Genomic DNA, 15,440 nt, shown 5'->3' on the forward strand with positions numbered 1-15,440 from the left:
TTCCCTTAACAGAGAGAGTTCACTAACTACTCTCCTCAATTTCACAAACAATGGATAACACTCATCGCTTCAATCAAAATGACAGAACTACCCTCCTCTGTTTTTTCTTCACTTTCCTTTTTTTCTCCGGCGTCCCCCTCGCCGGAGCTCAAACCTCCAACGACAACCCAAACGATAGCTATTACAACCGTGTAAGCCCCTCCATGGCTATAATAATCGTAATTCTGATCGCCGCTCTTTTTCTCATGGGTTTCTTCTCCATCTACATCCGTCAATGCGCCGATTCACCTTCCAACAGCATCCGCAACATCGCCGGAGTTACCGGACGCTCTCGCCGTGGGGCGCGTGGCCTCGACCCCTCGGTAATCGAGACTTTTCCAACATTCGAATATTCTGTGGTTAAGATTCACAAAATTGGTAAAGGTGCACTAGAATGCGCCGTGTGTTTAAACGAATTCGAAGAGACCGAAACGCTGCGTTTAATTCCAAAGTGTGACCACGTGTTTCACCCTGAGTGTATTGACGAGTGGCTAAGTTCACATACCACTTGCCCCGTTTGCCGAGCCAACTTGGTTCCGCAACCTGGCGAATCGGTTCACGGGATTCCTTTGTTGAATACAGAACAAGAAGACATAGAAGCTCAAAACGACGCCGTTGAAACTCTTCCTGAAAATCAAAACACCGAAACTGCTTTAAAAGAGTCAGCTGAACCGGAAGTGTTGTCATTAAACCAAACGCTTAACCGGAACCGGACGAGAGGTTCGCGGTCCGGTCGGCCTCGTTGGTTCCCTCGGTCTCACTCGACCGGTCATTCGTTGGTCCAACCAGGTGAGAACACTGAACGTTTCACTTTGAGGCTACCAATGAATGTGAGGAAGCAAATACTACAAAACCCGGAATTGCATCGGGCTAGAAGCTTGGTTGTGCTGCCAAGAGAAACTAGTTCTCGGCGGGGATATCGAACCGGTGGTGGGGAGGGAAGTAGTAGAGGGAAATCTGTGAGGTGGTTGGATCGGGGTTTTAAATCAGACCGGTGGGTTTTCACGATGGCGCCTCCTTTTCTTGTTAGAGCATCTTCGATTAGGTCACCGAGGGTAGCTAATAGCGCTGGTGAAGGTACCTCTAGTTCAACAGCAGCGGCGGCGGCTGTGGACTCACCACGTCCTCCAGTTTAATCGCCTGTTTTGATCATTCCCACTTCACTATTTAATGTATTTATTTCTTTAATTTTTTTTAATCACGAGTTAGGTTTTAGTGTAAAATATGTAAAATGTGTATAATGCAGCACATTATTTTCTAGTCATGGTCACTATTCCCTTAAAAAAAATTCATAATCATTATTTATTTGATAGTATTTGTTAAAAGAAAAAATAGAATGAGTTTATTATTTATTTTTTTTTTTAAATAGCGTAGTGAACATTCAATCTAAAACAAACAAAAATTCATGTGTTATGCAATGAATCTTTGCTTCGCACTTTTAGAGATGTGGAGATAGTCATGAGTCTTTGTCTCACTTTTAAAGATAGTTTGAACTCTATGGCGATTTTATATATTTTGTTGTTCAACAAATACGTGATTTTCAATTCACTTGATTTTTCTTCTTGGTTCAAACATCAGGCTCTTACTCCTAATGGTACTATGTGATTTTTCTTCTTGGTTCAAACATCAGGCTCTCACTCCTAATGGTACTGTGTTCTTAGATTATTTGAAAAGTTTGTAATGGTAAGGTTTTTAATATGAAGGATAAATTGAATTGGATGTGTCTTAGTCATATATTTTATCTTCATTGAATCTCCATTTCAAGGATGCCATTTATAAACCTAGTCGATAGCTTACATGGTCTCCACCTTCGGAGAGTATCATCAAAGTCAATGTAGATGGTAGTTTCCTATCTAATCTAGAGATGTCAAGATTTGGAGGCCTTTAGGTATGGTAATGGGGCGGAGCGGAAGCGGATTTTGCCTCATCCACCTCTGCACCCAATTAATCGGGAAAAACCTGCACCCACACTTGTGTTATAGCGGGTGGGAAATTTAATCCCTTATCCTCGCTCACAACGGTATTCGGGTTTCTCCGCCCATACCCGTACCCATTTATATATATGAAATTATAAATTAAAAATCATATCTATTATAATTAATATAATAAAATAATTATTATTAGATAATAATAAAATAAAATAAAAATATTTTCTATAGATGTAAGATTATAATTTTTAATATTTAAAAAAATATTAAGTAGATTTAATACGTAAATATATAAAAAATTATTATAATATTACTTGCGGGACGAGTTCGAGTGTAGGTGCGGGGTGGATATTATCATCCTCAAACCCATTCCCGCCAACAAAATTTAATTTCAAGGAAAATCTGTATACCCGCACCTACACTCAATCAAAACGGATTTTCTCCGTCTAAATTAAACGAATTTGAATTAATATCTGCAGGTGCGAATTATATTGCCAACCCTAGAGGTTCCTCCAATTTTTTGTGGCATTACTATGTTTGTTAGGCAGCAGAGTTTTATGTCATTCCCCATGATTTATGTACAGCTTATGAGATTAGTTACATGAATGTTATTCTTGAATTTGATTTTAATGACGACCCTTGATTTAATCATATTGGATGTTCAACCTTTTCATTCGTATGCTTAATTGATTAGTGAGATATCTCATATCAATTGTCAAGATTGATTTGTTTCTTTTTATCATACTCTTCGTCAAGAAATTGAATGTGTGGATTAATTTCAATTGTATTATATCCTTCTAATAGATACTCTTGAAATTGCTCGAGGTTGTGGTCATTTTGGTTTTGTCTTTTATTTTTTCTTGATAAAAGAAAATGTGATGCTTTCATCCTTCTATATAATTTTGGCATCTTATAAAACATGATGGTTTAGTGGTAAATGGTTTAAATATCTTAAACAAGTGAAATAAATTCAAGTTTCTGCATAGAGAAATTGTATAGAAAAATAAAAATTTAATTTATGTATTCCATATGTTTTGGCAAGTTTGCGTCATTTATTACTTATTAGTCACTACTATATTTCTAGTCACGTCACAGCTAACGCAATCTAGAATTTATGCAGCAGATTATGTTGACGGTCATGTAGAGAAACTAATATAAAATTTTCATTTCCCGTCTCAAATTTGAACAGAATTTAAAGATATTGACCCAATTTCTCAAACTAATTATGTTACTAGAATAGTATGGCCAAGAGCCTAATACTCATCATTATTGGCTATCACATCAAGATAATGCTGCTTTTAATTTATTCTACTTGAAGCTTCCTAAATATTTGGTCCGAACTAGTCCGGTTCACCTATTTATTTTTAAATTTAAATGTATTTCCTATTCATTATTTTATCAAAAAGTAAATTTTTATTTTCTTTATTTTTAAAATTAATGTTTTGTTTATATTAATTAATTTTGATTGTTTTATCTTCAATATTTATGATTATGTGGCTCTCTCATTAGTGATACGGCATTTACATGTCATTTATAAATTTGATAAGATATTTTTTATAATATTATTGTTATTGTTGTAATTAATTGTGTTATTTATTTTATTTATATATTAAAATAAATGTATTTAAATATTAAAATTAAATATTTTTATCAAAATATTTTAAATTATTGTTGGATAAAAATAAAATTTAAAATATTTGAAATATTCATTTTTAATATTTCAATGCATAAATAAAATGAATATTCAAAATTTAATAAATTCAAATATTAAAAATAAAATAAATACAATATTGTTATAAAATATTTTAAATTTTAAATTATTAAAAAAGTTTATTGAAATAAAATTATAAACATTTTATTTAAATATTTTAATATATAAATAAAATAAATTTATTTTTAATATTGTAATATATAAATAAAAATAATTACAATAATATTGACATAACAAAATTTACAAATGTCATATAAGTATCATACCATTAATAAAAATATCACATCATAAAAAATAGGAGAGACTGAAAAAATCTTAAAAATTAATTAATAGAAATAAAAATTTCATTTTAGAAATAAATGGACTACAAATGTATCTCGATAAAACATATATCTAAAAATTTACATGGACAACTCAAAATTCAAAGAATACTAATAGATGTACTTACATATGATCTATTAAAAAAACTATCATATTATATTAGGTAGTTGAATCTAAAACTTTAAAAGTGAATCATCTCGTTACCAATTTATCAATTTTCTTTAGCTCCGGGGCCGCTACCTAATTAGATAAACATTGAACAAATGTTGTTAAAAGTCCCAATTCCAAGTGAGACAATGCAAGTCAAAACGGACTTTAAAGCCTCTCAATTCCTCGGTAGATATTGGGAGGGAGACCAATTCTAACAGAAATAAGCATTACTATATTCATTCATTTTTCTTTTTTGTTCTGCAAAGGAAGCTTACATATTCATTCATTTTAATATTTAAGATATGTTAATTAATTGGCCTGGTAAAGGGTGATGTTTCCTTTTAAGTAATTAACCTAATTAATTTGTTTTCTAAAATGATGCGAGCCGTCTAGAAGTCCTTTTAGTTCAAAGTTTCCAACCACTTTCCTTTTTTTTTTCTTCCACGGGTATTACTCTTCAATAATACAAGACAGGACCCTTTTTAAATTACACAAATCCATTTAAGTGTATAGTTTAGTTTTAAATTTGGTTTGGGCAGTTTTATTTATTTATTTGCACATGTCTAAATCCATGAGTGATTTGATGTGCATTTGAAATTTATACACGGCACATAGATTCCTAATTCAATTATTAATTGTGGCCATTCAGCCATCCACCTGTTGCAGTTGTCCTTATTTCGGGTATCTTTCATTGGGTACCAACCAATTAATATATATTATGGCTTTGTTGTCTGCTTATAATATTTTCAAGATATTTGACAGCGAAATTGGGATGGGAAAGAATAGGCTTGTTGAACAAGGCATCAGCTGATCAGATACGTTACTTCTTAATCAATGTAAAGTATTGTATAATTAAAAATTTAATTATTTATCGTAAGAATTGAGGATTAAATATTAATAAAATATAAATTTTAATTACAGTTTTATTACATTTATTTTTATTAATTTTGAAATTTAACTTTTTTATTTTAAAATTCAAATGACTTATATTTTAAATATAAGAATTACATTTTCGAGAGAGAAATTAGTATACTTATATTTGCTATTATGGAATTTGAAAAATTTATTTTTGGATTTAAAGGTTCTAACAAATTGAATAACTTCTCATAATTTTTCAAACTTCAATTTTTTTCTCCTTAAAAGGAAATGACAATTAAAAGTTGCTATGAAGGTGAAAGTAGAATTGGTGTAACTTCGCATAACTACTTATCTATCCATTTCATTCAAATATTTTCAATCATACAAATTAAACATTTTTTTTATATAGAAAATACATGAGAATTAGTTTTCCATCATAAAAAATTATTTTGGAGAATAAATTTCTCAACCACGAAACAAATTCTCCAAAAGATTTGCACCTTTTTTTAAATATTTGTATTAAAAAAATAATGTGATGTTTCTTAAATAATATATCATATGACACATAAAATTTATATCAGTAATATCTATAAAATTAAAATAAAAATTTATAAAAATTTAAATTTTTAAAATTATTTATTTTTGTAATTTAATTAGGACACTCTAGATTATTCTACTTAACAAAACAATTAAATTTTTTTATTACATTTTATGAAAACCATGCTACAAAATTTTGACATTTACATTGAACCGTCATAAAAAACGCTAATAAAAAATTTAATTGAATTCATAAACTTCAAAATATAAAGTAAGTTAATATTTTTAGAAAGTTCAAAAATTTCGTACATTTAGAAATTTTTAAAATGGAATTTATAAGATGTTTTTAATATATTCGAATATTTTAGCTTCCTCGCCCTCTCCGCTTCTTCATCTTCTACTGCCTCATGGTCCATCTAGTTGTAGTGATGGTCCGTTTGCTCATGTTTCTGATGACCAATCTACTTAGGCTTCTGAACATTCTTAGCAAATATCCTAAGATCTGAAACCATGTTTATGATGTTGTTGATGAAGTGAACGGTTAGCCTCGTACATTTTTCCATCGTAGGTGGAACTCTTTCGTCTTCATTGTCTATACTGCAGGTGATAGTCTGAATGATTTCTCCATTTATACTTCTCATCCTTGCTAGCAACACAAAAACAATAAATATAAAATAAACATATCAATAATTTCTATATATATTTCAAAAGTTTTGAAATCTTCAAAATATTTTATGTTCATCGAGAATTTTGAATTTTTTAAAAATTGTATTTCGGAACTTTTCACATGAATGAAATTTTTGTATAAAATTAAAAAATATGTTTACAAAAATTAAAAAATATGTTTAAAATGTTTCAAAATGCTAGAATTTTTTTAAAATATGTGAAAAATAGTATTTTGTAAGTTTCAATATAAATGAAACTTTTGAAAAATTATTGAAGAAATTGAAAAATGCAATTTTAAGGTTTGAAATTTAATAAAAAGTTCAAAAACTTCACTTGTACTTCAAAAATTTCAATAGATACAATAATTTTTTTTAAAGGTTTCGAAAGTTTCGAATTAGTTAATGAAGAAATGAAATAAAAAAAAAAAACTTTATTAATGATTAAAAAGGATAAAATAATATTTGTAGATTTTCTTTAATAAATCGTCTTAATTTTTTGCACGGCCTACGATATTGAGACGAGGAAAGTTGGATTTTGTATTTCAAAATTGAACTTATACTATATCATTTAACAATTTATCCCTTAACTTACTAAAATACTCCTAAGTATATAGTAAAAATAAATAAAAAATTGGATACTTGATCCTATCCAATATTCTGAAATTTATGAAAAAAGTAAATTTTTTATCTGAAATTCTCTTATCGGGAAATTTATGGTAGTTATTTTTTATTATTGAAAATTTCAATTTCCGAGAGTTAGTCTCATCCAAAAATTTAAAAATTCAGTATTTCTCAACCGGAATATAGCTATCAGAAATTTAAAATTTTGAAAAATGAAACTCTCGAAAATTTCATTCGTTCTTGAAATTTTTAGTACAATAATTTTTTTTTTGAAATTTGAATGTGCGGTAAAATAAAATTAACTATCAAAAATTTTGTGGGAGAAGTTTCTAGTAGACAAATCATATTACCAGAAATTTTACGTCTTTAAATTTTCGGTATACCATTTATGTCACAAGTCTTGAAATTTTTGGTATACCAATTATAGAAATTATAAAAATACAATTTTTGATAGTGTTAATTTGTGTACCATATTTTTAGTTACTGAAAATTTAAAATTTTCGGTTGAAACTCGGAAATTTCATTCGTTCTTGAAATTTTCAATACAAGATTTTTTTTTTTTGAAATTTGAATTTGCGGTAGAATAAAATTAACTACCGAAAATTTTGTGGAGGAAATTTCTAGTAGACAAATTATATTACCGAAAATTTTACGCCTTGACATTTCCGGTACACCATTTATGCCACAAGCTTTGAAATTTTCGGTACACCAACTATAGAAATTGTAAAAATACAATTTTTGATAGCTTTAATTTGTGTACCATATTTTTAGATGAAATAATTTAATTATCAGAAATTTTGGTGAGGGATAAGATTTTAGAGTAATTTTTTTTTGTTTTTTACTTTTGATTGAATGAAAATGAAAAGGACAAAATTAGAATTTTTATATTTTGGGGGTATAGGTCTAATTGTGGGGTACAAAGTCCAATTTTCTGATATGAGCCCATTAAGTTGCGTTACTTGCAAGAAGGCCCAAACTATATTAAGGCCACAATAAGCCCATTTCACATTTGAACCACATTCATTCATTCATGGCAATTGGCAAACAACTCCAACTAACAAAACCCTGCGAGTTCGCGCGAATAGAAGGTGGATCTGGGAACTAAGATGGAGAAGGAAAGAGAAGAGCAAAACAAAAAGAGTTCCGTTGTGATAAGAATTCCTTCGTATCAAGAAGTCGTTGAAAGTTCGCAAGCGAAATCAACTCCACCGTCTCTATTCATTCCTTCCCAAACCTTTTCCGAAGCCTTTGCGTTTGTTAAATCCTCAGAGTTCTACTCTCCCCCTCCTTCACTCCCAAAGTACTCGAACTTCGCATTTCATTGCTGCTTCTATTATATTTTCAATCATATTCGTCATCATTATTCTTATCCTTTTTATCATTACTTAATTTTGATTAGGGAAACTGGTCAATCGGAAGCTTCATCTTCAACACCTTCGACATCTAATACTGTTCCTGCAGTTTCATCGAAATTGCCGTCATCTCAACAAACTCAAAATCGCAATGCAATTCTTGTGAGCAACAGACAGGTCGAATCGATATAAATGATAATTTAATTATGTTTATATGCTGCTTCTTATTTCATAATTTTAGGGGATAGCAGAAATTTATTAATTATCAGGGTTTTTCTGATACTGAACTTGTCTGAAAGTTAATTTTCGTATTTTTTGGTTTATCAGAAGGGAAACCCTTTGCTCAAACATATTAGGAATGTTAAATGGACATTTGCTGATGTTGTTTGTGACTTCTTGCTTGGCCAAAGCTCCTGTGCTCTCTATCTCAGGTTATTTATTTATTTTGACTAAAGGTTATTTATTAGTATCTACAATTCTACTTGTTATTTTTGTTGTTTAAGCTTGAAAGTGAATATATGTAATGTTTTGTACTGTAATTATTGTTAATACAAATTAAAACTTGATTATCTAGTGCCATTTCTTGTTAGTTTCTGCAGAAAGATAACTTGATTAAGTCAAATACTTTCTCTATTATTGAAGCATTCAAGCATGTTTTATTAGTTAAAATGTGGTTGACAAAAATATTGGGCTGCTTAAATTTTTGATAGCATTTGGTAGACATATAAGAAAAGGGAAAAACAGGACATATAAGTTTTGACATATGTGCAATACTTATTAGTAGTAAAATAGAACAAGATCAGAAAAGGTAAAACAAAGGAATACATTCTGGTCCCACTTAAAATGAATGGAACAGAAGAGAACAAAATAGAAAAAAGCTATCCCTTTCTGTTCTCTTTTGTGCGCCAAACATTACCTTCATATAAAATTGCCAGTAATTGGTGGATCTCCTGCTTCATGCTCTGCCTCCATTGCTATGGTGTAGTATACATTGTATCATTAGATATGATAGATAATGATATCTCACAATTGCATAATAATATTCATAATATTAAGTGTCACAATTAAGCGAATAAACTATGTTAAGTGGAACTTTCTGATTTATCATAAGTATCCTAGATATTATTGTTTTCTACATTCCCTGTCTCTTGTTTGTGGTTATTTAGTTGGATTTCTGAGAGGTTGTGAATTGTCATTGCTCTGCTAGATTGGTATAATTTTTTTTATGCATCAACTTGACGAATGTGGATGATTTGATGCAGTCTTCGGTACCATCTGCTTCACCCAGACTATTTATATTACAGAATAAGGGAGTTGCAGAAGAATTTCAAGCTTCGTCTAGTATTGTGCCATGTTGATGTGGTTAGGCTCCATGCTATATACTCAAATTTCTATATCATTTTAGTTTACTTTTTTCTGTGATTTATTTAGAAATTTGGAATTTAATTATAACAGTTATATTATATAAATAAAGTGATATTTTCTGTGCTTTCTTATTATTGATTGCAGGAGGATGTAGTGAAGCCTCTACTTGAAGTTACAAAAACAGCTTTGCTTCATGATTGTACCCTCGTATGTGGATGGAGGTGTGATTGACTTATTGACACTCCCTATAACTGCTTGTGTGCATTTTTGTTCCTTAACTTGTAGGAGCACGAGAGTGCTGCTATTATTTTCTATACCATTTAAAATAGCTTGAAATTACTGCTGCATGTGTGTGAATTTTAGTGTCTTCAGTACCATCAGGCAAGATTCCTCTTACTAGTCAATTGATTTTATTTTATGTCATTCCATTCTATTGTTGTTATAGCTTGGAGGAGTGCGGCCGTTACTTGGAGACCATAAAAGTCTACGAAAACAAACCTGCAGATATTATTCAAGGCCAAATGGATACAGACTATCTATCGCGGGTATGCTTGGGTTTTATTTTTTCTACACATTAATTTATTATGTATTTAAGTACTTTCACAAACAATTTTAAAGATGCAATTGTTAAGTTGGTTAAATTCTAAGCATAATCATCAAAGGCACTGATGCTATTTTACTCCAACTGTAGCTAACACATGCCCTAACGACAGTTCGACATGTTAACAAGACTGATGTAGTTACCCTTGGTACCACATTTGGGGTAGGCATTTTGTTTTTTTACCATGGGCACATATATTGATTGATTTTGTTTGCGAAAGATTTTCATTAAGCTGGATTCTTTTCCTTTCAGTCTCTATCTAACATTATGGGTGCATCTATGGAGGACCTAGCTCGTTGCCCTGGCATAGGAGAGCGCAAGGTATATAACCAATGATGAAAGTGGAGTAGGACATGTCATGGTTATTATTTTTGTGGCTTTGGTTGCCTAATTTTGGTGCCACAGCCCATTGATATAGACCAAAAGAACTCTTAATATTTTGTACGCTTTCTGATAACAGGTCAAGCGTTTGTATGACACTTTTCATGAACCGTTCAAGCGCGTGGAATCCAGTCGGCAAGCCATTCTAGAGACTTCTGTCCAGAATAAGCCAGATAATTTAGATATATCTCTCAGGAAAAATGCTGAATCTTCCTCCTCTCTTGAAGACAAGCAGAAGGGTGTAGACAATGCGAGCAAACGTAGGAAGAAAGAACCTGATTTAACTGTCAAAACTGCCCTTTCTGAAGCTTTTGCCAAATTTTCTGACAGAGTTGGAAAGAGCAATATCACTTCAAAATTGAAGGAGAAAGGAGAATCAATTGTAGAATCAGATGCTGAAACATAAAATTGCTGGTGATATTCTCAGTGGTTGTTTAACAATTTTCCCTTGAGCAAGATAATCTCCATGCATTTAAGCCATGGTTCTCTGTGAGGAGTATGATAAGGGAAACAGCTGTACTAACTGAAGCGGAAGTTAGTTGGTTAGGACAAAGCTTTAACTGAATGGGAATGCAAAAAAGGGGGCTTATAGTGTATAACACTAAGAATATATTGAAGATTGGATTTACTTTTTGGTTGAGAGAAGTTGGGAGGGAAAGCCTATCGAGTCGAAAGTCCTGGGTTGAGAGATACTCTCATCTTTTGCACACTGTCTGCCTCTTCTCCTTGATTCCGAAATCACATTGGTTCAGAATTGAGGGGAAGAGTTTCATCAATAATAGTTTCCATTGTTTGATTATTTCTATCAGTTCTAGCCAATTTGCTGAACCAATATTATCCATCAAACTCCTCTTGCCCTGCCCCTGTAATATCTAGGGCTATTTGGGGTTGTACAGGTTTAGAAGGGGACAAGTGCTTAAATAGACGTAAATTTCAGTATGGGTTTGGGAAGTTATAATATTATACAGGTTACAATGTAATAATAACTACATAATATTTGACCAGGCAAAAGAATTATATGAAAAATGTATTCTGTGGTATTACCCACGCTGAGGAATTTGTAATCTATCTTATAGAAGTTTACTGTTCATGATTTGGATGTTACGCGAATAAATATCAAACAAATTGCTATGAATTTCATTTCATTCCCCATGGTTCTCTGCATTACAAATAGTCCGTGGGTAACAATTCTCCGCCAGAGTTCTTGTTCATGTGGTAAGATTCATATCATTTTCTTGCATATTTTTATCATGGAAATGTCTGCTGATATGACCTGCAGTGATTTCTGTTGGCATGCATGCTTTTTGGGAATCCCTCGACATCAGAGGTAATATAACAAGTCCAAACTGGTCAGCATTATCCCATTAAATTCCTCACATCAATTTATATGCATGTTAGTATTTATCTTTATAGAAAGGTGAAGTAGCTTTCAATATAGTTGTCCAATATCACTTTATGCTTGAGCCTACAATTTAGCTCTTTGTCTACAGCTAGATAGAAAGAAGCCAGGCTTAATTGGTCACCTTCCAACCTTTAAGTTGAAGCCTTATGATGTAGGTCATTTTTCATTGACCAAAAGTTATTCAGTTTAATTTGAAGTATGTCATTGAGTTTGGTTTCATGCAGATAGATGCTGGATTCAAAAAATTTGTTGGGAAACAAAACTCTTAAAATGATTGAATATTAATTTCATTATCATACAGACAAAATGTTCTCCTTAATTATTAAAAACTTCACATTCCTCCAAGTTTTGTACCATGTATCTTAGCAAGTCCATTCTTAGAAAGATACATTTGATATGGATATTAAAATAAAATAATAAAACATTTAGAACTAAATGCATCTATAACTAATGCAAATAATTGTCCTTATTGGCTCTTTTAGGCTTATTTGAATCGTCTGTGTTGCTCTTTTTTCTCTCCTCTCCTCTCTTCTCCTTTCAGTAAAGGTGAAGGAATTCTGCAGTTCTATCCAATCCGAAGGTGTCCCATCAAGTATGATATTGCAATTTTGTCACTACATATCTGTCCAAGCACCATTTCAGTTATTTCTAGGCTGCCTGTAATCTTCTCAAACAGAACATCGAATATAATGCACACCTAATGACTTGGTATTTGTTTCTGAAATCTTAGGGAACTAGAAAGAGACTGGTTCCTCATAATTGGTATCAATGATTGTACAACATCTGTCATGAGTGGCCTGTAATCAGCTTCTGGCTGTATGCACATAGCTGCGATGGCAGCTACCTGTAAAACCTCCAAGAAGCAAAATGCAAAATGGTTAGTTGATGGTAAAAATATTATCAGTCCGAATCATTTTAAGTCATAATGATGAGAATTAGAGAATAATAGTGATTAAACGAAATAAAGTTTGACCTGAATTAAAGCCTTCTTGGAATACTGCCCGTGTAAAGCTGGATCAACCATTTCCACCACTTTTTCTCGGTTTGTCAACCTTGGAAGAGCCTGATGAAAAATAACAAATATGTTACAAAATGAAATATGAGTATTACAAGCTCAATTCTGTCATGAAGGAACACAACATTTTTTTTCTTTGATTGTAAACAAAATGGTCTGGAGATATTGAAGAGTACTGTTTTCTAACCCAAGAAACAAGGACATGTTCTCCAGGAGGCCGCTTAATATCAACTGGTACACGTCCCGTTAGCAGTTCGAGAAGAACCACGCCATAGCTGTAAACATCTGATTTTGTAGTAAGCTTACCGGTAGAGGCATACCTACAATATACCCAAATTTCAACGGAAAAATTTAATTTATGCAATAAATTATGAAGCTAATGTTTTTTTTTTTTTTGTTTATAAATAATTACTAGGGTTTCTTTGTGACATCATAAAAGAAGCCTAGCTAGTATTTAAAAAATAACAGCCTGGTTGATAGGGACAAGATCGTGACCATGTGCATGGGTTATTTGTTTAACATTATAAGTAATGAACTGGTAGTGGGTGAATATAGATGTAATGGGGTACTCATATTACTCACTCTGGTGCTAGATATCCAGTGGTCCCCAGCACACGGGTAGAAACCTGACCGTTTTTCTTCTCTGATCCCATCTTAGCCAAACCAAAATCTGACACCTTGGCACGGAAATTCTGATCCAGTAGAACATTGTAACTCTTGAAGTCTCTGTGGATCACGGGTGAGATAGCATGTTCATGCAGGAACTCCAAGGCTCTAGCACAATCAAGGGCTATCCTCATCCGGGTCCACCAATCCAATAGTTGAGTTTGATCCTTGTGGGAATGAAGATGGTGTTGGAGTGTACCATTGGGCATGTATTCAAAAATCAATAACCTGTGGTGTTGGTCAGCACAATAGCCAAGTAACTCCACCAAATAAGGAGAGCACAATTGGCTAAGGAGATCGACCTGCCATAAATGTCATTTAGTCTTGACAACCATGTGCTAGATTTCAATAAAGTTCACAGTATGAGTTGGCAACTGGTGAGTAGGATGTACTAATGTAATGTAAAAATAAAAAGGCTTTGCATTCCAATTCTCATGGTCCCAATTTTTATTGGAAAACGCCAGAGAATTCTGTGCAAGAGTTAACACAATATATTGCTGGGAAACATTTTGCTTTAATGCTACTATATAATTCATATGATAACATTTAAAAATGTTAGATACAGAAACTTTAGAATAATTTATATACATTGCTCGAGTCAAACATGATGCCTTAAACTAATATAGCAGCTAGGGTGTTTAGTAAGGTTGTCATTTGATTGAGAAAAAACTGTTGTCTTTTGTTTTTTGTTTTCTTGGCAACAGATAGAAGTTTCAGCTTAATAGAAGACAAAAACAATGTTCTCTGACCAAACTGGGGTGTGGTTATCAAGTAAAGGATTCATTGAGAGAGAGCAGGTAACAAACAAGAGATATTAAATAATTGAGCAACAAAAACAAAAAGAGATTATATTAAAATCATCAAATTAAATGAAGTCCACTGACGCACTTACCTCTATTCTGAAAGCACGCTCTCCTTGCTTACCCTCACTGTGCAGCAACTTAATTGCTGCCAAAGTACCATCACTTAGTATTCCTTTATACATCAATCCATTTGCTTCATTACCAATCACATTTGCTTCATCGAACCCATCCGTACCAACTTCTAGCTCCCTATACGTGAAAACTTGCACTCCTCTAAATTTAGGTGTTGGTGTCCTGCTCAAGTTTCCCCCATAAAGACACCCACCTTTAACATCTGCAATTGTTTATTAGTTTCAGAACCTCACTCCTCTAATTTTACTAGGACAAATATTTAATTTACCACAAAAGTTTCTTTTTTTAATAGTATTGATGATATAGCTTTCATCACATGCTGAATTAAAATTGAAAATAGCTAATGTTATATATTGTAAAGACAAATTCTTGTGACTATCTCCATAATCACTTTAAACTCAGATAGAAACTCATAAATTTGCATATATAGTATCTGTTTGGCCAATTAGCAGTTAATTGATAATATCCAATAGTTACCTGGGCTAGAATCAAATGACATGATTGTTGAAGCCATGAGCCTGTTGGTTTTGTCATGAAGCACTCTACTCTCACTGTCATCTTTGGAAGTCCCATTCTCTTTGGAAGATTTTTGACGACGGATCAACCATACAACCATAAAAATGGTAAATATTAGCATAATTAAGGCCACAAATATGATGGCTATGAGAATGGTTTTGAAGGAAAAATGGCCATGGCTATGATAATGTTTTTCTGAATGTAAGTGATGATAATGGTGTATGAAAGTATGGTTCTTTCTAGGTGGCCCTGCAGGTACAGTGGTGGTAGCATTAACTTCCATTGGTGACCACAGAGACAGAAAACTAATGATAAAAGTAAATTAAATGGCTTTCTGTTTTTGAAATGAAAAAGAAGGATGAGATATGGGAAGGCAC

General features: G+C 32.2%; 3 protein-coding genes across 3 annotated transcripts in view; 2 read left to right on the plus strand and 1 right to left on the minus strand.

Moving 5' to 3' along the window:
- Positions 1-1,344, plus strand: part of LOC105851865 (E3 ubiquitin-protein ligase ATL6-like) — a 1,530-nt gene extending 186 nt beyond the window's left edge. Inside the window, exon 1 of the mRNA XM_073367815.1 lies at positions 1-1,344. This exon is cut by the window's left edge and continues 186 nt beyond it. Within this exon, the coding sequence (XP_073223916.1) occupies positions 51-1,175 (1,125 nt within the window). The 5' untranslated portion in view covers positions 1-50 and the 3' untranslated portion in view covers positions 1,176-1,344.
- Positions 1,345-7,005: 5,661 nt separating this feature from the next.
- On the plus strand, positions 7,006-11,619 carry LOC101508212 (DNA excision repair protein ERCC-1). The gene is made up of 9 exons (XM_012714413.3): positions 7,006-8,130; positions 8,230-8,359; positions 8,510-8,613; positions 9,445-9,544; positions 9,692-9,768; positions 9,993-10,092; positions 10,239-10,310; positions 10,401-10,469; positions 10,609-11,619. Exons 1-9 carry the CDS (start codon positions 7,937-7,939, stop codon positions 10,933-10,935), a joined length of 1,173 nt encoding a protein of 390 aa, XP_012569867.1. The 5' UTR covers positions 7,006-7,936; the 3' UTR covers positions 10,936-11,619.
- Positions 11,620-12,194: 575 nt separating this feature from the next.
- On the minus strand, positions 12,195-15,434 carry LOC101507901 (probable serine/threonine-protein kinase PBL7). The gene is made up of 6 exons (XM_073367686.1): positions 15,025-15,434; positions 14,505-14,749; positions 13,529-13,914; positions 13,134-13,266; positions 12,905-12,994; positions 12,195-12,775 (listed from the first exon to the last, which is right to left on the minus strand). Exons 1-6 carry the CDS (start codon positions 15,344-15,346, stop codon positions 12,629-12,631), a joined length of 1,323 nt encoding a protein of 440 aa, XP_073223787.1. The 5' UTR covers positions 15,347-15,434; the 3' UTR covers positions 12,195-12,628.
- Positions 15,435-15,440: the final 6 nt, after the last annotated feature.

The sequence above is a fragment of the Cicer arietinum genome, chromosome 4 (genome assembly GCF_000331145.2).
Source record: "Cicer arietinum cultivar CDC Frontier isolate Library 1 chromosome 4, Cicar.CDCFrontier_v2.0, whole genome shotgun sequence".
Classification (NCBI taxonomy): domain Eukaryota; kingdom Viridiplantae; phylum Streptophyta; class Magnoliopsida; order Fabales; family Fabaceae; genus Cicer; species Cicer arietinum.

Bases quoted from the DNA above. Each gene is read 5' to 3' on its own strand.
- LOC101508212 (XM_012714413.3), top strand. From the start codon at position 7,937: ATGGAGAAGGAAAGAGAAGAGCAAAACAAAAAGAGTTCCGTTGTGATA. The intron at 8,614-9,444 runs GTTATTTATTTA...GATTTGATGCAG, and splicing joins TCCTGTGCTCTCTATCTCAG to TCTTCGGTACCATCTGCTTC. The intron at 9,545-9,691 runs GTTAGGCTCCAT...TATTGATTGCAG, and splicing joins TATTGTGCCATGTTGATGTG to GAGGATGTAGTGAAGCCTCT.
- LOC101507901 (XM_073367686.1), bottom strand. From the start codon at position 15,346: ATGGAAGTTAATGCTACCACCACTGTACCTGCAGGGCCACCTAGAAAG. The intron at 13,915-14,504 runs GTAAGTGCGTCA...CATTTATGGCAG, and splicing joins AGCGTGCTTTCAGAATAGAG to GTCGATCTCCTTAGCCAATT. The intron at 13,267-13,528 runs GTGAGTAATATG...GGTATATTGTAG, and splicing joins ACTGGATATCTAGCACCAGA to GTATGCCTCTACCGGTAAGC.